The 27,743-nt window shown below is 48.2% G+C and overlaps 1 protein-coding gene across 5 annotated transcripts; it reads left to right on the forward strand.

The window, feature by feature from the left end:
• Window positions 1–7,201: 7,201 nt before the first annotated feature.
• KLHL26 (kelch like family member 26) lies at window positions 7,202–27,610 on the forward strand. Of its 5 annotated transcripts, XM_083594573.1 has the most exons (4): window positions 7,210–7,409; window positions 9,869–9,983; window positions 17,404–17,586; window positions 23,356–27,610. In XM_083594573.1, the coding sequence occupies exons 3-4, from the start codon at window positions 17,405–17,407 to the stop codon at window positions 24,935–24,937; spliced, it is 1,764 nt and encodes a 587-aa protein (XP_083450699.1). In that variant the 5' UTR covers window positions 7,210–7,409; window positions 9,869–9,983; window position 17,404; the 3' UTR covers window positions 24,938–27,610. The 5 variants fall into 5 exon arrangements, with proteins under 5 accessions (XP_083450696.1, XP_083450699.1, XP_083450695.1 ...); XM_083594570.1 differs by lacking the exon at window positions 9,869–9,983 and having other exon boundaries at window positions 7,202–7,409; XM_083594569.1 differs by lacking the exon at window positions 7,210–7,409 and having other exon boundaries at window positions 9,766–9,983.
• Window positions 27,611–27,743: the final 133 nt, after the last annotated feature.

The following is a 27,743-nucleotide window of genomic DNA, read 5'->3' on the forward strand; positions in this document are numbered from 1 at the left end:
CATCTCCTCCTCTGTCGTCCCCTTCTCCTTGTGCCCTCCATCTTTCCCAACATCAGGGTCTTTTCCAGGGAGTCTTCTCTTCTCATGAGGTGGTCGAAGTCTTGGAGCCTCAGCTTCAGGATCTGTCCTTCCCGTGAGCACTCAGGGCTGATTTCCTTCAGAATGGAGAGGTTTGATCTTCTTGCAGTCCATGGGACTCTCAAGAGTCTCCTCCAGCACCAGAATTCAAAAGCATCCATTCTTTGGCGATCAACCTTCTTTATGGTCCAGCTCTCACTTCCGTACAACACTACTGGGAAAACCAGAGCTTGAACTATACAGACCTTTCTTGGCAAGGTGATGTCTCTGCTTTTTAAGCTGCTGTCTAGGTTTGTCTTTGCTTTTCTCCCAAGAAGCAGGCGTCTTTTAATTTCGTGGCTGCTGTCACCATCTGCAGTGATCATGGAGCCCAAGAAAGTAAAATCTCTCACTGCCTCCATTTCTCCCCCTTCTGTTTGCTAGGAGGTGATGAGACCAGTGGCCATGATTTTAGTTTTTTTGATGTTGAGGTAGTCTACAGAAAGAGGTAGTCTACAGCAAAAATGTGAGAGTGTAGCTTGTCTCCTGTTCATCAAGATACAGTGGTACCTTGGTTTTAGAACAGCTTAGTTTATAAACAACTTGGATTAAGAACACTGCAAACCCGGAAGTAGGTGTTTTGGTTTGTGAACGTTGTCTTGGAAGCAGAACATGTCGAGTGTGTTCCATTTGTAAATTGAGTCCCCTGCTGCTATGGGAAAGCACGCCTTGGTTTAAGAACACTTTGGTTTAAGAACCGACTTCCAGAACGGATTAAGTTCATAAAAGAAGGTACCACTGTAACTGATAACACTTGTTGATAGAATTATTTAAAGAAATATTATGGTACGCTGAACTTGCAAGTGGGATTTGAGCTATGAGCAGCAGAAGTAATTAGATTACAATACTGTGGTTATGATTTAATAGCTATTAAGAGAGGAAGGGGAGAAACGACAACTCCATGGAAAACAGGGTGGGAAGTTTATAAAAATAAGAGAAAATATGAATTTGTGTTTTGACTGCATATGTGAAGAATGCTGAAACTTAACAAAAGAGAATTGGGCGGAAAAGAGACTCTGCTCCTTTTGATCTTGAACAAAGAGATGGTTTTAAGCTGAAACCTGCGAAGGGGCCTTATTATACAAACTGCTGGTCCCATCCGGCTCAGTACTGTCTACACGGATCGGCAGCCGCTTTCCTGGATTTCAGATGAGGGGCATTCCCAGTCCTGGCGACGGTCAGAGTTTGCACCCGGGACCTTCTGGAAGCCAAGCAGGTGTTCTGCCAGCGAGCTACCCAAACTCCACAGGATAGAAAGTTGAAAAAGTGTGAATTGCTCGCTAATGCCCGTTAGAAACTGCACTTGCAATTCTTAATTTGGGAATAAGCCTATGGTCCAGGGATACGGGTGGTGCTGTGCGTTAAACCCCAGAGCCTAGGACTTGCCGATCAGAAGGTCGGTGGTTCGAATCCCCGCGACGGGGTGAGCTCCCGTTGCTCAGTCCCTGCTCCTGCCAACCTAGCAGTTCGAAACCACGTCAAAGTGCAAGTAGATAAATAGGTACCACTCCAGCAGGAAGGTAAACAGCGTTTCTGTGCGCTGCTCTGGCTTAGTCATGCTGGCCACATGACCCGGAAGCTCCCTTGGCCAATAAAGCAAGATGAGCGCCGCAACCCCAGAGTCGGCTACGACTGGACCTAATGGTCAGGGGTCACTTTACCTTTACCTTTACCTGGGGGATTTACTTCCAGAGAAGCGTTCCTTATACAATTTTTAAATTATCATTTCTTTGCACTCTTTTAAGCATCTGCTAATTTTAAAAATTATTTTAAAACCATTCTTTTAAAACCCATTTAAAAACAAGCAAACCTTGGTTTACTCCATCAGCGAAGTTGCCCCCCTGCCAAAAAAAGCTAGAAGGTGTGATTCGGTTTAAGGTCTGCAACAAAAAGAAATGTCTCATTCTGCCTGCTTTACTGAACACGAGGCAAAATTTTGCATTCTCCACTCTCGTATGGGAGGCGTCCCATCGGATCCCGGTGTAATGGCTGCTGGGAAATCCTCGCTTCTTTTCTTTATCTCTTTCCTTTTGAGGAAGAGGGGGAAGAGACGACGTAAAGTGGGAGGGGCTGGGAAGGAAATAAGGTTTTGCGGCAACAAGGCGGGGGAGGGTGGTTTGCGACAGTGTCGGGACTTACGGCAGCTCGTTAACCCTTTCCGTTCCGGTTGATTTTTCCAGTTCCTTCCTATAGCAGTTTGTTTTTCTATTGATTTAGGAATCCTCTAGGTTAGATTACTGCAACGCGCTATCTGAATTCTGAATCACAGAATCATAGAGTGGGAAGGGACCTCTAGGGTCATCTAGTCCAACCCCCCTGCAATGCAGGAATCTTTAGCCCAAGCTGGGGCTCGAACCCACGACCCCGAAATTAGATCTCTTGACAGTTTGGAAGCTTAAGCTGGTGCAGAATTTGGTGGCAAGACAGTTTGAGCATATTGCACCGATCCTGACCCGATTGCACAGGCTGCCTATCGGCTTCAAAGTGCTGGTTTTGACCTATAAAGCAATAATAATAATAATAATAATAATAATAATAATAATAATAATTTTATTTATACTCCATCCATATGGCTGGGTTGTCCCAGCCACTCTGGGCAGCTTCCAACATATATAAAAACAGTGAGACATCAAACATTAAAAACTCCAGATGTCTTCTAAAAGTTGTATAGTTGTATATTTCCTTGACATCTGCCAGGAGGGCATTCAACAAGGTGGGTGCCACCACTGAGAAGGCCCTGTGCCTGGTTCCCTGTGTTAACGGAGAAATCTGAGGGCTCCCTTGGACAAAAAACAAGGACACCAGCCAGGAATACCAGAGCAAAACAGCAGCCAGTAGGCTTTATTGAAGACTGTCGCGACAGGACTTCCACCTGCCACCAGGTGGAACAAGATGGAAGCCCTGACAAAAGAGCCCCCAAACTTTTATTAGCTAATACCCATGTTACACACCCCCCCAAACTACATCACTAATGCATCATGGTTACATCATGAAAGGGGAGGTCTGGTGGCAGGAATCTGAGCATCCTGGACCCTGCCCCATGGTTCCCCTTGCCCTCCACCAAACACCCATCAAGTGTAACAAAAGAGATCTTTACATTTCCCTGTTTCCCAGCCAAGTTCATCACACCCTTTTGTCTTCATCTGGGTTTGTTCTTTCTGGAATGGCTACCTGTCTGGCACTCAGGTATCAGGATGCGAGGAATTATCACTCAGGCAGAGGGGCTGCTGAGTAGCTGAGCTCACATGTCTATATGAATTTCTGAAGTTTTCCCAGTGAGCCAGTACATAGAGACATTTATCAGTGAATTCTTACATTTGGTATCGTGCAGCAAAGGCCCTTTGAATAGATAGGAAGAAACTGTGACGAAATGTTTTGTGGGGGCAAATCACAAAAGTCACAAAAGTGATTGTGCTGGTTTTGGTAGTGGGCTGCATGTGCCTGATATCTGCTGGAGGGGCAACCCCCCCAACCTATACATAATTTCCTGCAACACCTGTAACCCCACTTTATTAATCAGCCCAATATTAATATTAGGGCCGGGATTCGAACCCCATGTTGGGCCAAATATTCCTGCATTGCAGGGGGTTGGGATGGATGACCCCCGGGGTCCCTTCCAACCCTACAATTTTATGATTCTATAAGTATGTATATGGTGTGGGTGGGTTGTCAGGATCTAGAGGACTGGTGTTACTGGGAGACCCATAATTCAGGGGTTCCCTGTGTGCAGAAGGGGGAATATCTGATCCTATCTGAGTTTATGCCAAATTGAGGCTGCATTTTAATGTTGTATTTTAATCTTGTTTTTTAAGTTTTATTTCAACCAATTGCTTAATATCTGGTGTTAGCAGCCCTGAGCCCGGTCTTGGCTGGGGAGGGCAGGGTATTATTATTATTATTATTATTATTATTATTATTATTAATCTACCCCACCAAAGGGATGCACGCCTTCCAAACTCTGGGTGTCTCTATCCCCATAGATCCACATTCTCTGAATGAGGCCACTCAAAACCTCCCCATTTTGAACTCCTTTTCAGTGTACGTGTGGACATATCAAATGCCCCCCATTATTTTTGCCTGCCCCCTCAAAACTAACCTCGTGGTTGTTTTATTTTTAAGCAAAATCACATTTGTTCCATTCACACTTCACACCTTTGTTTTTTTACAGTATAGGAAATGCCGTTTCATGTATCCCTCCCACAAAAGACTTTTAATGGATCATAGAATCAAAGAATTGTAGAGTGGAAGGGACCCCAAGGGTCATCCAGTCCAACCCCCTGCAATGCAGGAATATTTCGAACCCATGACCCTGAGACAAACTTTTTAAATAAACAATAAATACCCCTCTCCAAAACATGATATCTCTCTGTCTCAAGTCTGTGAGTTTTCAAAGTGAACGCTTACTCATACAGTGTATCTGGGATATTTCATTTATCTTATGAAATTTATTGAGCTGTCACATGGTAAGGAATAATATTTTTTTAAAGCATTGTATCTTATCTTATTTACCTTATGAACTCTACCTAGCTAGGAAACGGTGCTTTTAAAGCAAACATTTATTTGCACTGCACACCCCAATATATTTATCTGGATATTTACAGGAGTAGCTTGTAAGATAAACTATACCACATATAAGATAGCGTATGTTTAAAGGAAGCAATAATTTATACTTCCTTATGTGCTCTCTCTATTTGGCTATAAATAAATAGTTTATATGTATTTTCTATACTTAATATAGAAAACCTCTATCTTCAGTACATTTTATTTTATTTTATTGCTAGGGCTAGTGGCTGATGCAAATAAAGATTCTTCTGATTCTGATTCTAAATAATTTATAAAATAAACTATCTTATATTTATAAGAACATTAAGGTAAGATAGCATGCTTTATGTTGAATGGAAAATATATATTGTGCATTCTGCTTACCCCTGTGATACAGTGTCTCTGCTTATAGCACTTGCGTGCATTGTGCTATAGATAGATACTGTAATATATAACTCGTTTATAAGGTAAGCTGTCTATAACAATATAACTATGTCACCCAGGAAGGCAACTCTGCCATCGTCTTCCATTATCTTCTTCTTCTTCTTCTCAAGGAAAAATTCACAACCCTCATTTAAATACATGCAAAACAACAACAGCAACACTGAAACAGGCTGAATTGATCTTAACAGAATTAAAATTGAAGGAGATTGCAATAAAAAGGTGGCCTTTTGTGAATAGCGGTGTTTGCATGCTTATTGTGTTTTAAAGGAAACATTTGGTATTTGCACTGCTTATTGCGATGAGAGATATAGATAAGATTCATTATAAAAAATGAACATACAGTATATATTTTAAGAGAGACAAGTAGATGTGCTTTTAAACGGACATTTATATTTTATATATTGCTGTGTAGGGAGAATGGACAAACCTGCGCCTGTGTGCTTTCAAACTGACATTTATATTTTATATTATGAGAGAAAGGCAATGCGCCTTTCTCGGATATTTACATATTATATATCATGTATAGATGGGCAAGTCTGTGTTCGTGTGCTTTCAAATTTATATTTTATATATTAGAGAGCAAGTCTGCGCCTGTGTGCTTTTAAACTGATATTTATATATTACATAGTGTATCTCTCTGATGAGATTTTATATTTTATATTAGAGAGAAGGACAGGCAAGTCTGCACCTGTGTGCATTTTAACTGATATTTATATAAATATATCGAGAGAGAGAGGTCTGTGCCTGTGTGCTTTTAAACTGATTGTGGTTGTTGTTGAGTCATTTAGTCGTGTCCGACTCTTGGTGACCCCATGGACCAGAGCACGCCAGGCCCTCCTGTCTTCCACTGCCTCCCGCAGCTTGGTCAAACTCATGCTGGTAGCTTCGAGAACACTGTCCCACCATCTCGTCCTCCGTCGTCCCCTTCTCCTTGTGCCCTCCATCTTTCCCAACATCAGGGTCTTTTCCAGGGAGTCTTCTCTTCTCATGACGTGGCCAAAGTCTTGGAGCCTCAGCTTCAGGATCTGTCCTTCCAGTGAGCACTCAGGGCTGCTTTCCTTCAGAATGGAGAGGTTTGATCTTCTTGCAGTCCATGGGACTCTCAAGAGTCTCCTCCAGCACCAGAATTCAAAAGCATCAATTCTTCGGCGATCAGCCTTCTTTATGGTCCAGCTCTCACTTCCATACATCACTATTGGGAAAACCATAGCTTTAACTATAAGGACCTTTGTCGGCAAGGTGATGTCTCTGCTTTTTAAGATGCTGTCTAGGTTTGTCTTTGCTTTTCTCCCAAGAAGCAGGCATCTTTTAATTTCGTGGCTGCTGTCACCATCTGCAGTGATCACGGAGCCCAGGAAAGTAAAATCTCTCACTGCCTCCATTTCTTCCCCTTCTGTTTGCCAGGAGGTGATGGGACCAGTGGCCATGATCTTTGTTTTTTTGATGTTGAGCTTCAGACCATATTTTGCGCTCTCCTCTTTCACCCTCATTAAAAGGTTCTTTAATTCCTCCTCACTTTTTGCCATCAAGGTTGTATCATCTGCATATCTGAGGTTGTTGATATTTCTTCCAGCAATCTTAATTCCGTCTTGGGATTCATCCAGCCCAGCCTTTCGCATGATGAATTCTGCATATAAGTTAAATAAGCAGGGAGACAATATACAGCCTTGTCGTACTCCTTTCCCAATTTTGAACCATTCAGTTGCTCCATATCCAGTTCTAACTGTAGCTTCTTGTCCCACATAGAGATTTCTCAGGAGACAGATGAGGTGACCAGGCACTCCCATTTCTTGAAGAACTTGCCATATTTACATATTATATAGGGTATCTCTCTAGAGAGATGAGATTTTATATTTTATATTAGAGAGAGGGATAGGTAAGCCTGCGCCTGTGTGTTTTTTAACTGGTATTTATAGAAAGATATCGAGAGAGAGAGACGTTAGGAGGCCCGTGTCTGAGGCGACGTTTCCCGCTTTCTCTTCTCCTGAGGTAACACGAGAAAAAAGGCGGGCTGGCCTTGACTCCGCCTCTTGCCCCGCCCCTCTTTCCCCTCGCCCCGCCCCCTCCGCCGCGTCGTCACGCCCCGCCTTCCCGCCTTCCGGCCTGCTCTGAGGCGCAGCGTCGGCGTCGCCTGGAAGGGGAAGCCGGGCCTGGCGAAGGCCTCAGGCGGCCGGGCCGGGCAGGATGGCGGAGTCCGGAGGGGCCGAAGCCTTCGCCTCCGCCGAGCGGCCGCCCACGCCCAGCGTCGCCGGGGGAGGCGGAGGGAGCGGCGGCGGCGGAGGAGGAGGAGGCGGCGGCAGCAGCAGGTGAGGAAAGAGGGAGGAGGAGGGAGGAGGAAGAAGAAGAAGAGGGGCGCCCGTTCTTGATGAGGGAACTCCCTGCACTTGACTATTTGGCACCCGTTATTCTTGCTGCTTTGCTTTCCTTGCAGCACATCATTTATTAAGATTTTCCTTTATATTTTTTAGCGCCGTTTTTGCTGTTATTGTCATCGGTTAGTTGTTGCTTTATTTTCATTTTACATTATTTGTTATTATTACAGATAGGTAGCCGTATTGGTCTGCCATAGTCAAAACAAAAAATTTTTTTTCTTTCCATTAGCACCTTAAAGACCAACTAAGTTAGTTCTTGGTATGAGCTTTCGTGTGCATGCACACTTCTTCAGATACCCTGAAACAGAAGTTGCCAGATCCTTCTATATAGTGAGAAGGTGGGGAGGGGTATTACTCAGAAGGGTGGTGGGAATGGGTGATTGGCAGATAGCTGTGATGAGCCTGTTGACGACTCTTAACGACTGCAATAGGTCTTACAGGAAATAAGAATCCAGAAATAGACTGGAAAGAGAAGCTGCTGAATTGCAACTCATTTCCAAACTTAAAACCATGGAGAAACCTGGTCTGAACAAAGACATTGGATTCTTATCTCATTATACATGACAAAGCCATTTTTCACCTTCTCACCCCTTGCTTTTTCCTGTAAGACCTATTGCAGTCGTTAAGAGTCGTCAACAGGCTCATCACAGCTATCTGCCAATCACCCATTCCCACCACCCTTCTGAGTAATACCCCTCCCCACCTTCTCACTATATAGAAGGATCTGGCAACTTCTGTTTCAGTGTATCTGAAGAAGTGTGCATGCACACAAAAGCTCATACCAAGAACTAACTTAGTTGGTCTTTAAGGTGCTACTGGAAGGGAAAAAAAATTTTTTTTTGTTTTGATTATTTGTTATTATCATAGCATTTAGCACGTTGCTGTTCTGCCATTATTCTGCGTTGTTTGTTGCTATCATCATATTTAGTATAGAATTGTAGAAGCGGGAGGGACCCTGAGGGTCATCTAGTTCAACCCTCTGCAGTGCCCAGTGTGGGACTTGAACCCAGAACCCTGGCATTAAGAGTCTCGTGCTCTGCTGAGCTGTCCCAGTCTTTGGGGTATCATTGTTGCTCTTTTATTTTATCACATGCATATCGTTATTTTGCAGTATTGGTTGTTGTTGGTTAGAGCCTGGTGCTGGTAATGCCAGGGTTGCAGGTTCGATTCCCGTATGGGGCAGCTGCATATTCCTACATTACAGGGGGTTGGACTAGATGATCCTCAGGGCCCCTTCCAACGCCACGATCCTGCAATTCTGCAATTTATTATATCGCTGCTATTCTGAATTTATCCTGTTAAAATCGTTACTATTTTATATCACTTATCGTTATTATATTTATATCATTGTCACGGCTTTATTTTATCATATGCCTTGCATAATTATTTTCTATTGTTATCATATCGATTATATCTTTGTTAGTTTTATTTTATTGTGTTCCTATCATTGTTATTTTACGTTTATCATCCTTATTATTGTATCATTGTTACTGCTTTATTCCTATCATTATTACTTTATATTATTTATTATTTTATCACAATATATTTTTGTTGTGTTGTGTTGTTGTTACTTACCGTGTCTGATTTGTGGCTGGGGCAACCCAGTCAGATGGGGCAGCGTATAAATAAATTATTACTATTATTAATATTATTATTAGTACTACTACTTCTATTTTATTTTATTTTAGCATGTTACATTTATTGTTGTCATTTTGACCATTGTGGTTGTATCAACCACAGAATAGTAGTAGTAGAAGGTGTTGTGATAATAATACAGTGGTACCTCTGGATGCGAACGGGATCTGTTCCGGAGCTCCGTTCGCATCCTGAAGCGAATGTAAGACGAGTCTGCACATGAGCGGGCTGCGTTTTGCCGCTTCCATGCATGCGCGTGACGTCATTTTGACCGTTTGTGCATGTGCGAGCGGCGAAACCCAGAAGTAATGCACTCCGTTACTTCTGGGTCACTGCGAAGTGCAATCCGAAAATATTTAAGCTGAAGTGTATTCATCCCGAGGCATGACTGTAGTAATAATAATAATAATAATAATAATAATAATAATAATAATAATACAGTATATAAACTCCCCCTTTCTAAAACACGGCCCATCAAACAGCATAGAGTTATATAATTGTAGAGTTGGAAGGGATCCCTAGGGTCATCTGGTCCAACCCCCTGGCATGCAGGAATCGTTTGCCCAGTGTGGGACTCGAACCCACAGCGCTGAGATTCAAAGTCTCATGCTCTACCAACTGAGCTACACCCCCCCGACGATTCAGCTGAAGGATTCTGACAGGTATTACAAGTAAGCTTGTTGTAGGTAAGTTCAAGTGCTTTGTTAAATGGCTGTGTGTATTTTGCTAAAAAATGAGGAAGCTTTCCGGTTTCACAGAGTACTTCTTCAGGCTGGATGTTGGAGGTGGAGATAGTTGTCCTCAACCACGTTGCAAAAGCCCCAGTCTCCTGCTTGAGAGACAGAACACAGGAAATGGCCTTTTATATCCCAGGTCAGATAATGAGTCAATCTCGCTCAGGGTATTGCCTGCTCTGTGTTGACCGGCAGCTGGACTGTTGACATCAGGCAGACGCCTTCCCTGTATTCTTTCCGGCACCTGCTTAAAACATTTTATTCTAGGCTAGCCTATCTAGACAAGTAGATGATGACTTAGAGAGAGAACGCGCTGCCATTTGTTTTAATCATTGTTTAAATATTTTTAATACCTTGCTTTTTAAAAAAAATTGACAGTGTTGAATGTTTTCTTTTATATTGTTGTGAACTGCTTAGAGTTTCCTAGTTTTTTAAAACAAATGATCAAGTGGTATATAAGTTTTGTTTAGTAATAATAACAATAATAGTAATTTTTATTGCACCCTGCCCATCTGGCTGGGTTGTCCAGCCACACTTCCAGCATATATAAAAACATAATAAAACATTACACATTATAAGACTTCCTACTACAGGGATGCCTTCAGGTGTCTTCTAGGAGTCTGGTAGTTATTTATCTCCTTGACATCTGCTGGGAGGGTGTTCCACAGGACGGGCGCCACTACCGAAAAGGCCCTCTGCCTCGTTCCCTGTAGCCTCACTCCTCACAGTGAAGGAACCACCAAAAGGCCCTCAGTGTCTGGGCCGGATGACGGGGTGGAGACGCTCCTTCAGGCATACAGGGCCAAGGCCGTTTTAGGGCTTTAAAGGTCAACACCAACACTTTGAATTGTGCTCGGAAAAGTACTGGGAGCCAGTATAGATCCTTTACTATATAGCACAGTATAGATCCTGTGCTATATGGTCCCGGCAGCCGCTCCCAGGCACCAGTCTGGCTGCTGCATTCTGGATTAGTTGTCGTTTCTGAGTCACCTTCAAAGGTAGCCCTGCGGAGAGTGCATTGCAGTAGTCCAAGTGGGAGGATAGCTAGGGCACGTACCAGAGTAGGTGGGTCTCAATCTGATCTGTGGAGCCAGGTATTTGCTCCTGAGCAAGAGTGAAAACTTGCAGCCTCCTAACACACGTCAGTTGTGCTTTAGCTCTTAAGAGATCCTGAGTGTCCTGCATTCTTGATTCAGTTTAAAACACATTGGTGGACGTTAAAAAAACCACACACCTGCCAAAGGGGAGACTCTGCGGGACTTAAGTTTTAGCCCACCACTGGCCTATAGGGCTTCAAATATCCTTTCCAGATTTAAGAATCTCCTCACTCCGTGCACTTGCTCAAGAGAGGTGGTGTGCTCTTGTTTTGTACGGTGGTGAAAGATCTGAATTGTTTCAGTAACCATGGATACCGCTAATTTAGCTGAAGGAGGCTGACTGTATTATATGTATATATGCTTTAAAAAAAAATTCTAATTGCCGTTTTAGAAGCGGAAAATGTGCCTTCTGTGCAAGCATGTAACTTGAGGCACTAAGTGAGCAGCGTTTAGTAGAATAGCATTAGGTTTTAAGTATTCTTAATGTTTCCCTCCTTTATTTTCCGGTTTGTGTGCCTGGGATAAAGTTTAAGACTACTGCTGCTGCTGCTGCTGCTGCTGTAGTACAAATCTAGAATGATGCATCTTGTGCTCATCAAAGCATCTGATGGAAAAAAGTTAAGGGTCATAGGGTAGGATTAGGATTATTTTCCACTGTTATGTTAAAAAATCTGGGTGCGAGGCTGCTCAGCCACCCAGCTCGTTGGACTAAGTCCGCGGGTCCCTGCGGAGGAAAATGAGCTCAGCCGGAGACAGGAGCAAGCTGCAGAAGATCCATGTTTATTGCGCAACAGGTTCAAGGCGAGATTGAACCCCGAGAAAGGGGTGACATAAACTTTTGAAACTTCCCTCCATGTCCCAGAATACAGTGCAAAATACATCCCAGTTACATCATGAATACATTAAAGAGAGGTTGGGTTACACAGATTACATCATGAATATATTAAGAAGAGGTTGGGTTACACAGGATTAACATATGGAGGAGGGAGGGGGGAATATGCAGAGCTGGAGATATGCGCAGATAAGCACATCCTGATGAGAAGACAATGGTCCATGTACTGGCATTTCCTGGAGGAAAGGCTTGGCAGAGTGATTTGACAGGATTAGGGTCTTGACACCTTGCTTGAGGGATTATGGAGGACAGGGGAGGTGTGATGGAGTCCTAGAGAAATTGAGCAAATTGGCACGTTGATTTTCTATGAATTTTATAGATTTTAGTCCCTTTTGACATTGACAATTGGAAATAAATTGATATATTGTAGCGAAGAAGGTGAAGAAGACATGCCCCCCCCTTCCGTATCACCACATACACACGAAATGTGCATTAAGCCAAGCCACAGTTCATTCTACCGAGCAGCTGGGAGAACTCAGTCAGTAGAGCTTGTGACTCTTATTCTCGGGGTCCGTGGGTTCAAGCAGCAGCTCAGGCAAAAGATTCCTGAGTTGCAGGGGGTTGGACTAGATGACCCTAGTGGTCCCTTCCAACTCTATGATTCTATAAACAATTTCCCTTAGGCTTCTTTCTGCTTCTGCACATCTCCAATCAAAAGGAGTCGGAAAGAATAGCTTGTTCACAAACGGCATCGTAGCTTTGTTGTATCTTAATGGGATCATTTCAGTGCTGATCTGCCTTATGAGTTTGTTCGTTGAATTTGTTCTGTTTAAGATTTTCTGTACCTCCTTTCAGCCACAAAGGCCCCATGGGGGAAACCCAAAACAGTAAGCAGTGCACAGTACAGCAAAATCAATAGAATACTATTAATAACTGGGAGGGGGAAATGGACACATCACTACTGTAATACCATCCAACAGCAGCAGGGAGGAAAGATATATTTTTATTAAACAATTTTAACAGAACAACTTATCCATCAAGAGTTAATTGAAATGGGGTGGGCCATTCCTCTGTGGGGGATGAAAGTTAAGATATAGTGATAAGGGGGATCTGGTCCTTTCTTTTTCTGTTTCTTCTTACTTTAGTTTCTTTCTTCTCTTTACTGTATTTCCTGTAGATTGGTTTGTTTCTTTTACTGTGTTTTTGAAAACTTCATTTAAAAGCCCCCCCGCCCAAATTAACAGGGCATCAAATTTCATTCTGGGCGCTAGGAAGGGACATGGGGTGGCAGAGAGTGTGTGTGAGAGAGCACTGGGTGTCCTGCTTATTTTTTTACTGCCCCCTGTCAGTTACCGTATTTTTCGCCCCATAGGACGCACCGGCCCATAGGACGCATCAAGTTTTTTTGGGGGGAAATAAAGGAAAAAATTTTTATTTCCCCCCCAGGTGCTTGTGGTGCCGGCAGCGGGGAGAAGCGCTCTTCTCCCTGCCGCCCGCCTTGAGATCAGGTCCGGGGACAGCGGGGAGACGCACTGTGCCTCCCAGCTGTCCCCGGAGCTTGCGAGGCAGGCAGCGGGGAGAAGCGCTCTTCTCCCCGCCGCCCGCCTTCAGACCAGGTCCGGGGACAGCGGGGAGATGCGCTGCGCCTCCCAGATGTCCCCGGAGCTTGCGAGGCAGGCAGCGGGGAGAAGCGCTCTTCTCCCCGCCGCCCGCCTTCAGACCAGGTCCGGGGACAGCGGGGAGATGCGCTGCGCCTCCCAGATGTCCCCGGAGCTTGCGAGGCAGGCAGCGGGGAGAAGCGCTCTTCTCCCCGCCGCCCGCCTTCAGACCAGGTCCGGGGACAGCGGGGAGATGCGCTGCGCCTCCCAGATGTCCCCGGAGCTTGCGAGGCAGGCAGCGGGGAGAAGCGCTCTTCTCCCCGCCGCCCGCCTTCAGACCAGGTCCGGGGACAGCGGGGAGATGCGCTGCGCCTCCCAGATGTCCCCGGAGCTTGCGGGGCAGGCAGCGGGGAGAAGCGCTCTTCTCCCCGCCGCCCGCCTTCAGATCAGGTCCGGGGACAGCGGGGAGACGCGCTGCGCCTCCCAGATGTCCCCGGAGCTTGCGAGGCAGGCAGCGGGGAGAAGCGCTCTTCTCCCCGCCGCCCGCCTTCAGACCAGGTCCGGGGACAGCGGGGAGATGCGCTGCGCCTCCCAGATGTCCCCGGAGCTTGCGAGGCAGGCAGCGGGGAGAAGCGCTCTTCTCCCCGCCGCCCGCCTTCAGACCAGGTCCGGGGACAGCGGGGAGATGCGCTGCGCCTCCCAGATGTCCCCGGAGCTTGCGAGGCAGGCAGCGGGGAGAAGCGCTCTTCTCCCCGCCGCCCGCCTTCAGACCAGGTCCGGGGACAGCGGGGAGATGCGCTGCGCCTCCCAGATGTCCCCGGAGCTTGCGGGGCAGGCAGCGGGGAGAAGCGCTCTTCTCCCCGCCGCCCGCCTTCAGATCAGGTCTGGGGACAGCGGGGAGACGCGCTGCGCCTCCCAGATGTCCCCGGAGCTTGCGAGGCAGGCAGCGGGGAGAAGCGCTCTTCTCCCCGCCGCCCGCCTTCAGACCAGGTCCGGGGACAGCGGGGAGATGCGCTGCGCCTCCCAGATGTCCCCGGAGCTTGCGAGGCAGGCAGCGGGGAGAAGCGCTCTTCTCCCCGCCGCCCGCCTTCAGACCAGGTCCGGGGACAGCGGGGAGATGCGCTGCGCCTCCCAGATGTCCCCGGAGCTTGCGAGGCAGGCAGCGGGGAGAAGCGCTCTTCTCCCCGCCGCCCGCCTTCAGACCAGGTCCGGGGACAGCGGGGAGATGCGCTGCGCCTCCCAGATGTCCCCGGAGCTTGCGAGGCAGGCAGCGGGGAGAAGCGCTCTTCTCCCCGCCGCCCGCCTTCAGACCAGGTCCGGGGACAGCGGGGAGATGCGCTGCGCCTCCCCGCTGTCCCCGGAGCTTGCGGGGCAGGCAGCGGGGAGAAGCGCTCTTCTCCCCGCCGCCCGCCTTCAGACCAGGTCCGGGGACAGCGGGGAGATGCGCTGCGCCTCCCAGATGTCCCCGGAGCTTGCGGGGCAGGCAGCGGGGAGAAGCGCTCTTCTCCCCGCCGCCCGCCTTCAGATCAGGTCCGGGGACAGCGGGGAGGCGCAGCGCCTCCCCGCTGTCCCCGGAGCTTGCGGGGCAGGCAGCGGGGAGAAGCGCTCTTCTCCCCGCCGCCCGCCTTCAGACCAGGTCCGGGGACAGCGGGGAGATGCGCTGCGCCTCCCAGATGTCCCCGGAGCTTGCGGGGCAGGCAGCGGGGAGAAGCGCTCTTCTCCCCGCCGCCCGCCTTCAGATCAGGTCCGGGGACAGCGGGGAGACGCGCTGCGCCTCCCCGCTGTCCCCGGAGCTTGCGGGGCTGGCGGCGGGGTCTCCCCGCCGTCAGCCTCCAAACCACTTCGGGAGACAGCGGGATGGCGGCGTTCCGCCTCCCTCTGTCCCCCGACCTTGTGGGGCTGGCGCTGGGGCTCTCCCCTCTCACTCTCCAGGCTTCAGCGAAAGCCTGCATTCACCCCATAGGACGCACACACATTTCCCCTTCATTTTTGGAGGGGAAAAGGTGCGTCCTATAGGGCGAAAAATACGGTACCTCAAGGAAATGTGGCCCTCGCCAGAAAAAAAGAGTTCCCCTTCACTGAATTAAAACAATCCAGAAAAGATGTTTACCATGTGCCTAAATCAGTGCTTCCCAAACTTGCGCGTCTCAAGCTGTTTTGGACTACAACTTCCATCATCCCTAGCTAGCAGGGATGATGGGAATTGTAGTTTTTAAAAAAACAGCTGGAGACCCAAGTTTGGGAAACCCTGGGCACTAAATTCTCCAGAAAAGAGGACGCCAAATGGACCATTCTAGGAGAGAAGGTTCTGGTAAGGATTACAAAAAAGCTAGCCGATGCAAGGGGTTTTGGATGTCCCAGCATACTCAGAAGTGAAGCGGGAGAGATTTGGGAACCCTACTTCCTGCTTCCGAGCCCTAGTCCTGTGAGCTAGCCAGGGGCACCTCACCTGGATGCTGTCACAATGGCCACTTCAGCCCAGGTCAGGGGGCAGGGGGAATCCATCTGCCTCAGCTGGCAGCGGCAGTTTGCTTTCATGCTTCTCATGGCACCCAATGCTGGGGGCCCCAGACTGATCAGGTAGGTGCCAGTCTGAGAAGTTGTGGCTGAACTGTGAAAAAATTGTGCTCTTTGGTTGAAGCAGGCTTGGGAACCAAGCTTTACTTAGGAATCTATTGGGATACCTGCCCTATACCAGGTCCCTCCAGCTCAAGATCATCTACACCGATTGGCAGTGGCAGTTCTAATAATAATAATAATAATAATAATAATAATAATAATAATAATAATACAGTGGTACCTCGGGTTAAGAACTTAATTTGTTCTGGAGGTCTGTTCTTAACCTGAAACTGTTCTTAACCTGAAGCACCACTTTAGCTAATGGGGCCTCCTGCTGCCACCGTGCCGCCGGAGCACGATTTCTGTTCTCATCCTGAAGCAAAGTTCTTAACCTGAAGCACTATTTATGGGTTAGCGGAGTATGTAACCTGAAGTGTATGTAACCCGAGGTACCACTGTAATAATAATAATAATAATAATAATAATAATAATAATAATAATAATTTATTTATTTATTTATACCCCGCCCATCTGGCTGAGTTTCCTCAGCCACTCTGGGCGGCTCCCAACCGAATATTAAAAACACAGTACAGCGTTAAACATTAAAAACTTCCCTAAACAGGGCTGCCTTCAGATGTCTTTTAAAAGTAAGATAGCTGCTTATTGCCTTAACATCTGATGGGAGGGTGTTTCACAGGGCAGGCGCCACTACTTCTCCAGGGTTTCAGGCAGAGGTTTTTGCCAGCTGTGTCTGGAGACACCAGCAATTGAACCAGCGACCCTCTGAGTTCAGAATAGACCACTCTGTTCTGCCTTGGTCAGACCACACCTGGAGTCCTGGGCGCCACAATTTAGGAGGGATGTCGGCAAGCTGGAAGTCGTGCAGAGGAGACGATCAAGGGTCTGGAAATCAAGCCTTGTCAGGAATGGTTGAAGGAGCCGGGTATGTTTAGCATGGAAAAGAGGAGACTTAAGAGGAGATAGAATAGCCATCTTCAACTACCTCAAGGGCTGTCAGATGGAAGATGGAGCAAGCTTGTTTTCTCCTGCTCCGGAGGGTAGGACCCGAACCCATGGCTTCAAGTTACAAGAAAGGAGATTTCGAGTAAGCATCAGGAAAAACTTCCTGACGGTGAGAGTTGTTTGACACTGGAACAGTCTCCCTGGGTTGCTTGTGGACTTTCTTGGAGGTTTTTAAGTAGAGGTTGGATGGCCATCTGTCCTGGATGCTTCAGCTGAGATTCCTGCATTGCAGGGGGTTGGACTAGATGACCCCGGGGGTCCCTTCCAACTCCACTTCAGGAGGGCATCATAGACTTTGTGGGAGAGGGGATGCTGGGCTGGATACAGGTGTGCTGCCGAGCTCTGCTCACCTTCCTACGGCCCCGATTGTGTCAGTTATACAGGCCAGCAGTTTGAAAGCCTCTCTCTCTGTTTCCTCTTTCCCCCCATATCACCCTCTCGTCCTCGCAGCATGGCAGACAAGAGCAGCACTCTGAAATGCACTTTCTCCGCCCCGGGCCACAGCGCGACACTCCTGCACGGCTTGGCCTCCCTCCGGGCTCAGGCCCAGCTGCTCGATGTCATCCTCACCATCAACAACGAGGTGTTCCAGGTCCACAAAGTAGTCCTGGCTGCCTGCAGTGACTACTTCAGGTGAGAGACCCGGAGTACCCCCTCACCTCTGCTCCAGCGTTAGGAGCTCAGATAGTAAAGGTAAAGGGACCCCTGACCATTAGGTCCAGTTGTGGACGACTCTGGTGTTGCAGCGCTCATCTCGCTTTACTGGCCAAGGGAGCCGGCGTACAGCTTCCGGGTCATGTGGCCAGCATGACTAAGCCGCTTCTGGCAAACTAGAGCAGCGCACGGAAACGCCGTTTACCTTCCCGCCGGAGCGGTACCTATTTATCTGCTTGCACTTTGACGTGCTTTCAAACTGCTAGGTTGGCAGGAGCAGGGACCAAGCAACGGGAGCTCACCCCGTCATTGCGGGGATTCGAACCGCCGACCTTCTGATCAGCAAGTCCTAGGCTCTGTGGTTTAACCCACAGCGCCACCCATGTCCCTGGAGCTCAGATATGGTACCTTAAACCTAGCTTACGCTTGCCACAACGGAATGTCTCTTTCTTTTTATAACAATTTTATTGAAAGCATTTTTTAAACATATTAAACAATAACACTGAAACTCATTTATAAGAAAATACAGAGCACTATTGTACAGAAAAGAGAAAGATGAAAAAAGAATAGATGGGAAGAATAACTGAAAAGACCCTTTATCACATTTATATTGTGCATATCTTATCATTCACCCACGCATCGAAAGGCAGGCTCCCCCAGCTCTCACCTGGGTGCCTATCTCCTCTCCCGGTCTCCCACCCTGACTGAGATCCTTTTTTAAAAAAATAACATTTTTATTGAAAGTTTTTAAACATATTAAACAATAAAATTCAAACTCGCACATAAGAGAATACAAAACACAATTGTATGGAAAGGAAAAAGAGAGAAAAAAAAGAATAGAGAGAGAAGAACTAAAAAGACCCTTTATCACATATTGCGGCATGTCCATTCTCCAGGGGGTTGGACTAGATGACCCTCCGGGTCCCTACCAGCGCTACAATTCTATTGCCAAACGGGTGCAAATGCTCCCCTGAAAGGTTTGACGGTCGAAACAGAAGGCTTTTTATCACAGGTAAAGAAATCAGCCCTCGACACCTTAACCGGCAGAAATTTTTTTTTTGAAAAAATCCCTAAGCCCCGAAGTCACTATTTCATCAAAAATCTGACTTTCGGCAATTCACTCAAAAATGGTGCCAAACAGTTGCAAATGCTCCCCTGAAACGTTTCGCGGTCGAAACAGATTGACCGCGGTCACAAGACAAGAAATCAACCCTTGACAACTTAACCGGCGGTCAACCACATTGTTGACTGTAGCTTGCTCTTAGAGCAGTTCACTTGTCCCAGTATGCAAGAAGGGAAAACACACACAGTGGAAATGGAAATGCAGATGGCATGAACTAATGGACTAAAGCAGAGTTTTTTAAACTGTGGTCTGTGAGCTCCATTTGGGTGGCCTGTGAAAAGGCTACAGCACAGTCAAATAATCTCTACTCAGTCCTGCACTTAACTTTCCTTTATGTAGTGATGGAGGACTAAGGTGCCCAGAAAATGGGTCCATGAATCGTGCAGCAGCGGCAGAACAGAAGCACAGGACATGTGTCTGTTGCTGCTCGTGAGTCAGCTGTCTTGATGGAGAGGTCAATTGCCAGAAATCTCCACATCGGCACAGTTGGACCTGTGACTGACTCCCGGGGCATTTCAAAAAGTGCTCTTCCACCAGAGGAGGCTGACTGTCTTCTCCAGAAACAGTGCAGGAAACAGTCCCTGTTGGTGTTAGGTGAAGGAGGGGGAGAGGGAGGGAGTCCATCTCTTCTTAGTAAAGGTAAAGGGACCCCTGACCATTAGATCCAGTCATGGCAGACTCTGGGGTTGCCGCGCTCATCTCGCTTTATTGGCCGAGGGAGCTGGCATACAGCTTCCGGGTCAGGTGGCCAGCATGACTAAGCCGCTTCTGGCGAACCAGAGCAGCGCATGGAAACGCCGTTTACTTTCCCGCTGGAGTGGTACCTATTTATCTACTTGCACTTTGACGTGCTTTCGAACTACTAGGTTGGCAGGAGCAGGGACCGAGCAACAGGAGCTCACCCCATCACGGGGATTCGAACCGGCGACCTTCTGATCGGCAAGACCTAGGCTCTCTGCTGTGTGGCCAGGGATGATGGGAGTTGTAGTCCTACAACATCTGCAAGAAAAACCTACATGCAGGACTCGAGTTCAGAAACACTCCCCTCACCCCAGTCGCCAGCAACTGGTATTCGGAAACATTACTGTCTCCAACTGTAGAGACAAAGCACCGCCATCCTGGCTAATAGCCGTTGAAATTAGGCCCTGTGATTTCAGCAGGTTTACTCTATAAGTAAAACTGAATTGAACACCACCCTGTTTTTCTAATCCCCTTTTAAGAACTGAATTGGCACCGACTAAGAGCAGGCGAAATAAAGTGCTCCACGGAGCACATCTTCACAGAGGTGTGGCGATGGACGTGAGTTTAGATGGCTTTTAAAAAGGGGGCTTGGAGAGTTTCGTGGAGGAGGAGCAAAGAGGCACCTGTGGCTCATTAGCTGTGATGTTTAGGAGCGTTACCAGCAACATTTTGGCCCAGCCTCTGCGGAGGGATTCTGCCATTGTGTAAACTTCCTGGAGGCACCTGAATGCTGCAGTGGCAGGCCGTGAGTTCCATAGGGTTGTGCGGCTGCCGCAGTGGGAACTGTAGTTCAGAGGGCACCAGGCTGGGGAAGGCTGAATCAGACGGGCCTCTGCTCTGATCTAGCAGGGCGCCATCAGAGCATATCACACCGGTCCTAAAGGATCAACACTGGCTTCCAGCAGTGTTGGTGCTGACCTTCAAAGCCCTGAAGAAACATCTGCACCCCCATTGCCCAGCCTGGAGACTGATGTCCATTTCAGAGGGCCTTTTAGTTGCTCCCTTACTGAGAGAAGTGAAGTTACAAAGAACCAGGCAGAGGGCCTTCTCGTTGGTGGCACCCTCCCTGTGGAACGCCCTCCCATCAGATTGTCAAGGAAATAAAGAACTATCTTGACTTTTAGAAGCCACCTGAAGGGAAGTTTTTAATGTTTGCTGTTTTATTGTGTGTCAGGGAACTGCCATCGGGAGAACAGGAGGTGAAGGGACTCCCAGAGGTTGAGAGAGACTTATCAGCTGAGGAAGGAACCAGCAGGGGGAGGGAAGGAGCTCCTAGGGAAAGTGAGTCGGGGGGATGGCTCAGAGACACTTCCAGCGAAAACAGTGGGGAGGTTTCAGGACCTCCTATAGGGACACCCACTCCTCGCCGGAAACTGTCACGCCGAGAGTCCAGAAGGCGGGTTTCCGTTAAGGAGCTTTTATGCTGGAAGAAATTCCGTAAACGCCCACTGTCGGATTCTACCAGTGACTGACGGAGCCATGCTTAGGAGCTCCGTTACAGACAGAGGTTTGCGTACATAGCCAAACTCTGAGGGACTAGGGATTTCACGCACAAGCAGCTCATCATCCCATCACATTGTGTTTTCAGTATTTTGCTGGGAGCATCCCAGAGTGGTGGGGCAACCCAGCATATTATTATTATTATTATTATTATTATTATTATTATTATTATTATTAATTCCTTCAGCTGTGCTCCCGCTTCTCAGCCTGGTGACTCACCCCTCCCCACCCACACAGCGGCTTGCTTTGCATTCCCCCTTCAGACTTGATATCTGGGGGGCTTGGGAAAACCACCACCACCATTGGGGCAGAGGATCTACTAGGCTCAAAGCCTTGGCCACGTCCCTGCTGGGTGTACGTGTGTTGTTCTGAGCATATAGAAGTGGCGAGTAAGAGCCCCAATACCCATCTCCCACACTGGCCACTCCATACTTGGCACTCACCACCCTTTCCCCGCCTTCTTGCAGCTGCTGGTGTTAACAGCCTCCTTGCTTTTTTTGCTACCTTCTGAGATTTGTGTGTGGGTTATTATTATTATTATTATTAACTTTATTGGCGTTAGTTTCCCTAGTAACATCAAACCCCAGAGGTTTATTGCTCTTCCTAACAGGCGAGTGATTATCGGAGGCAGATGCTAATGGCTCTTGTCCGACTGAATTTGTGCACTTATGGTGCTGGGCCATAAGTGCATCAAGAGCTTCTTTGATAACTTGGGTATGCAGAGGATCTAGTAGCATGTTCCTCCCTTTCTGTCCCCCCGCCTTGCCCCAATTTAGGTTCAGATCAAGGGGGTGAGGGAGAGGCGGCTCTGAAAAGCTTTTCGCCTCTTGTTTCTTTAATCTGGATTTCAGGGCTACGAAGTGTCGTCTTCTAACAACACCAGGATTATTTGACCGTGCCTCTCCAGACTTTTAGCTTGCCATTGTTGATAAAAATCCTTCCTCCCGCTCCACAACAGCTTAAGATATGCCAGCATCATAATGCATAAAGCTTCTATTTGTTGCCCCTGATGAACAATAACCATTTAGTGGCTTAGCCGGTCACTGAGCTGTGGGAAGGGAACTCAGCGCTTCGATTTTCCAGAGTAAAATTGACCTACATCTGGGCTGAGCTTAGACAAAAGAGCTACAAATCCTCTTCTTCCCACAGACCCCTGTTGTTAGTCAACTCCCTTTTCATTGACCTGTCTGCCAAGCCCTTTCCTATCTGGTAGCATCTCAAGAGGATGCTTGGACAGTTCGCCGACATTTCGCCTAAATATGCCAACAATTTCAGGGCTCCAGAAAAGCCGAACGCTGGTCAGAATAGAAAGTGGTGAAAAGCCATCAGAGAAGGGTCAGGGCAGATTTCTCTAGGGAGGGAGTTTCCTTAGCCGTGGGGCAGCTGCAAAGATTCTTAAATTTTATTATTTTTTGTTATTATTTATTAAATTTATTGGCCACTTTCTTTACCAAGGTAACTTAAAACACATACATGTACAGCACAAAAGAAAACACAAAAGGTAGGGGTGAACCATCCTATCCAATCAAAGAGGCTATGGATAATTAAAAGTCAAAGTAAGGCCTGGTAGAAAAGGAATACTTTTGCCTGGCACCTAAATAATACGCAACAATTGGAAAATATTTTGCAGAATACTTAAAAACTCAGTGTAAAGATGTTAAAACGCAAATAGGATTTGAGTAAGAATAGCAGTGAGGGCGAACTTTTTCTTTCACTTGTGAGATAGGGTGACCATATAGAGTAACTATAATATGCCACATAAATTCAAATTTTGAGGGAACCAGGGAGGGTGGGAGGGGAAGTCATAGCTGGAATGATTGATTGGTAAATTTAAAATGTTACTGAATTGCTTATTTGTTAAATACTACTACTACTATGGGACACGGGTGGCACTGTGGATTAAACAACAGAGCCTAGGACTTGCCGATCAGAAGGTCGGTGGTTCGAATCCCCACGACGGGGTGAGCTCCCGTTGCTCGGTCCCTGCTCCTGCCCACCTAGCAGTTCGAAAGCACGTCAAAGTGCAAGTAGATAAATAGGTACTGCTCCGGCGGGAAGATAAATGGTGTTTCTGTGCGCTGCTCTGGTTCGCCAGAAGTGGCTTAGTCATGCTGGCCACAGGACCCGGAAGCTGTACGCCGGCTCCCTCGGCCAGTAAAGCAAGATGAGCGCCACAACCCCAGAGTCGTCTGCGACTGGACCTAATGGTCAGGGGTCCCTTTACCCTTTACTACTACTAGAGTTGGTTGATGGGTTAAAAGGATAACTTTAACTTGGTGGAAACGGGATTCACTCAGCAGCCTTTAGGGAAGCTGCCTGTATTGACAGCTAGGAATGGTGAATCTGAACATTCTCCTCTCTCTCTTGGGCTCTTTGACATCTAGGGCCATGTTCACTGGCGGAATGCGGGAAGCCAACCAGGACGTGATTGAGCTGAAAGGCGTCTCTGCGAAGGGCTTGAAGCACATCATCGAGTTCGCCTACAGCGCCGAAGTGACGCTGGACCTGGACTGCATCCAGGATGTCCTCGGGGCAGCCGTCTTCCTGCAGATGGTGCCGGTGGTGGAGCTGTGCGAGGAGTTCCTCAAGTCTGCCATGAGCGTCGAGACCTGCCTCAACATCGGGCAGATGGCCACCACCTTCAGCCTTGCTTCCTTGAAGGAGTCGGTGGACGCCTTCACCTTCCGCCACTTCCTCCAGATTTCTGAGGAGGAGGACTTCCTCCACCTTCCCCTTGAGCGCCTTGTCTTCTTCCTCCAGAGCAACAAGCTCAAGAGCTGTAGCGAGATCGACCTCTTCCGGGCCGCCATCCGCTGGCTGCAGTACGACCCAGCGCGCCGCGGCAATGCCAGCCAGGTCCTCTGCCACATCCGCTTCCCGCTTATGAAGTCCTCCGAGCTGGTGGACCATGTCCAGACCTTGGACATCATGGTGGAAGACGTCCTGTGCCGGCAGTACCTCCTGGAGGCTTTCAACTACCAGATCCTGCCCTTCCGGCAGCACGAGATGCAGTCTCCCCGCACCGCCATCCGCTCGGACGTGCTCTCCCTCATCACCTTTGGTGGCACGCCCTACACGGACAACGACCGCACCGTGAGCAGCAAGGTATACTACCTGCCGGACGGCAGCGCCCGGCAGTTTAAGGAGCTGACGGAAATGGAGGTGGGCAGCAGCCACACCTGCGTGGCGCTGCTGGACAACTTTGTCTATGTGGTTGGTGGGCAGCACCTGCAGTACCGCAGTGGTGAGGGGGCGGTCGACGCCTGCTACCGCTACGACCCGCACCTGAACCAGTGGCTGCGCATCCAGGCCATGCAGGAGAGCCGGATCCAGTTCCAGCTGAATGTTCTGCACGGCATGGTCTACGCCACGGGGGGCAGGAACCGCTCCGGCAGCTTGGCCTCGGTGGAGAGGTACTGCCCGCGGACCAACGAGTGGAGCTACGTGTGCTCGCTCAAGCGCAGGACGTGGGGGCACGCTGGGGCCGCGGTGGGGGGCAGGCTGTACATATCGGGTGGCTACGGGATCTCGGTCGAGGACAAGAAGGCCCTGCACTGCTACGACCCCGCCATGGACCAGTGGGAGTTCAAGGCCCCCATGAACGAGCCACGAGTCCTACACGCGATGGTCAGCGCCAACAGCAGGATCTACTCGCTCGGGGGCCGCATGGACCATGTCGACCGCTGCTTTGACGTCCTGGCGGTGGAGTACTATGTCCCCGAAGCCAACCAGTGGACGACAGTCAGCCCCATGCGGGCGGGGCAGTCCGAGGCGGGCTGCTGCCTGCTGGAGAAGAAGATCTACATCGTCGGGGGGTACAACTGGCACTTGAACAACGTGACCAGCATCATACAGGTGTACAACACGGAGACGGATGAGTGGGAGAGGGACTTGCACTTCCCAGAGTCTTTTGCTGGGATTGCCTGTGTGCCGGTCATCCTGCCACAGACCACAGCTCGGAGGTGACCACCCTGAGACTTCAGCCCAGTCTCCCGAGGCATCACATGCCATCAAAGATATACATTCTGGCTTGCCCCATTTTGGAAAATAAAATGTTTTGTGTCCACAGCAGGCGAGCAAGGTCTTCCACCTTACCCTCTTGTCCTCCATAACTTTTCGACAACTTGCGTTCCGTCCCTGCTGGGTTGGAGGAGATTCTAAGGAAGACTGAGCTAGGATTGTGGTGGGGTTTGTACAAGAAGGGATGGGTGGTGCTCCCCATTAACTCCTCCCCCCCCATCTTGCAGGTATTTTTTTATTTTAAAAAGAAGCTCCTTTCTCCTCTCCTCCACCCCCCAAAATTATGAACTGCGGAGTTTTTACTGCACGCCAGAGCATTGGTGCATGTGAGTTTGTTTGGTCTGGACAGTTTAAAAGAAAAGAAAAAAAAATTAAGGACATCCTGAACTTCCGAAAAAGCAATAAAGGAGGATGAGGCAGCTGGCTGGGGTGGGCTGGGGTGGAGGAACTCACAGAGGAGATGAAAAATGTGTGATCTCATCCTAGCAGGTGTGCCTGTTCACTCCCCCCCCCCCCCGAAAAGCACATTTTAAACACAAGTACATTGCACACTAGTTTGGGTAGTCTTCTTTCTCTCTCTCAAAAACCAGAGTTCCCAAACCGCGTTCTGTGGAGCAGCGGCAGCCCACAAGCTTCGTCCCAGAGGTCCGCTGCGTGTCCCTGATGGAATGGCAATAGAAGCTGCCGCTCTGTCGCCTTAAGTGGCCTGAGAGGAGTGGAGAGGATTAGCAGCAAAATGGAACAGGAAGCTAGAATTGGGATATTCAAAACAACATGTAAGGAATAAAGCAATTCAAACGCAATTAGCAATTGTGCAGCGCCTAGCGCAGCACGATAACAGGCAGAAAAAGAAACTGAGCTTAAGGTTGGTGCTGCCACCCTGCTTCCCAATGTTGTTCTCACAGGACAGCAATGCTCCCCCAGATTTCCCAGTTTTAAGTTGCTTGGGACTGCCTTTCTCAAGTCAGCTAGCTGCCCCCCCCCCCCCGCAACACACCTTAACACTGTTGCTGCAGGAGTAACTCTGGTCTGGGCCAGAGATGGGCCAAGGAGGTGCTTTCTGGGTTGGACTGATTCCGAATAAGTGTAGATTATTATTTATTAAATTTGTATGCTGCCTTCTGCTTGAAGATCTCCGGGCAGTTCACAATGTAAAGTTACAACATGAAAAACACAAAACACATAATAAAAATAACAACAACAATCTAATAATCTCCCCTCCCACAACACATTTAAAAGGGAGGGCATTGTTAATCAGCCAAAGGCCTGGTTTAAGAGGAACAATTTTGCCTGGTGCCTAAAGGTGTATAATGAAGGTATCGTGAGCCTTCCACAAACAGGGAGCCACTGTAGACAAGACCCCGTTCTGCCAGGTCTCACATCACCACACTGCCCCTGGGCAACTGCCAGCCCCTGACAGGCCACCCTGCACCCTTGGGCGACCTCCCCTTTAATTTTTAAACTGGCCTTGAACCTGCCATTTTTAATTTCCTACAATGCCTATAGTGCACTGCTGCCCTGCGGTATCATGGGAACATTTGTGCCTGGTGGCAAGCTTGCTGCTCAAAAGACAGGAAACATTTTTCTGCTTTGCACATGGATTGTAGAAACACAGAATTGTAGAGTTGGACGGGGTCCTGTGGGTCATCTAGTCCAACCCCCTGCGATGCAGAAAAGCATCCCTGGCAGGTGGTCCCTGGTTCAATCCCAGTGGCAACTCCAGGTAGGGCTGGGGAAAACTCCTTGCCTCAAACCGTCAGAGTAGACAATACCAACCTAAATGGACCAAGCGTCCTACTCTGTATACTTAATTTCCTATGTTTCTAGAGGGGTCCTGCTGCGTAGTGGAGCTGGCCAGAGGTTGCCATGCCTTATCCCCCATGATTATATTCCATGGAGTGGAGTTAGCACAGCTCCTCCTCTGTAGTTGCTCCCTGAGCTATAGAAGCCCCTGTGCTGTAGTGTTGCTGCTGGCTGAATCTGAGACTCTCTTAATGCATTTTAACTGCACAGGCCTGAGCCACGGCTTATAGGATGGAACAAGCTACAACCCACAAAACAAAGTGAGCTGTTTGGAACAGGCAAGAATGCATCCCTGGCCGTTCATGCCTTTTGCTAGTCAGCTTTTTCGCTTCTGTCTTAACAAATCTTGGAGAATTTCCCACCCCTCCCTGCCAAGATGTGAAATTAAAGCAGGCTTTTCTAAGCACGTTTTGATGCGTTGACGTTCCAAATTATTTTGATGCACTTAAAAATGTTCGAGCGGGAGGCTCGCCTCCTCTCCCCTCTCACAGGAAAGTAAAGTAAGGGGGAGGGGAGATGCAGAAATTTAATTATTTGAAATGCAGCCTTTTTATCAGAGGATGTGTTCTGCGTGTGTCGGTGGTCCAGAACTTTGAAGTGGGATGAGATTTTGGTTAGAAAAGACTTGTTTTTTTGTGTGGTTTTAACTTGAGAGTTTTAAAACGCACAATTTTTTTTTACTCCAATGAGATTTATTATTACTGTTCATTTCATTTCCATACCGGTTTATATTTCAAAGAAATAATCTCAAAATGGTTTGCAACACATGAAAGCATCAAATGAAACAATCCAGAATAAAACCAATTCAAGCTTCAAGGGAAATCTTTCAGATCCTTCTGTAAGTGACATTTTGCTTTCCCCCTGTTTATTTACCTACTTAATTTATAGAGCTTCCCCCTAGCAGAAGGGCTCTAGGAAGGCAGGGTGGCGTAGCGGTTAGAGTGTCAGA

The sequence above is a fragment of the Podarcis filfolensis genome, assembly GCF_964270895.1.
Source record: "Podarcis filfolensis genome assembly, chromosome: 18".
Lineage (NCBI taxonomy): Eukaryota > Metazoa > Chordata > Lepidosauria > Squamata > Lacertidae > Podarcis > Podarcis filfolensis.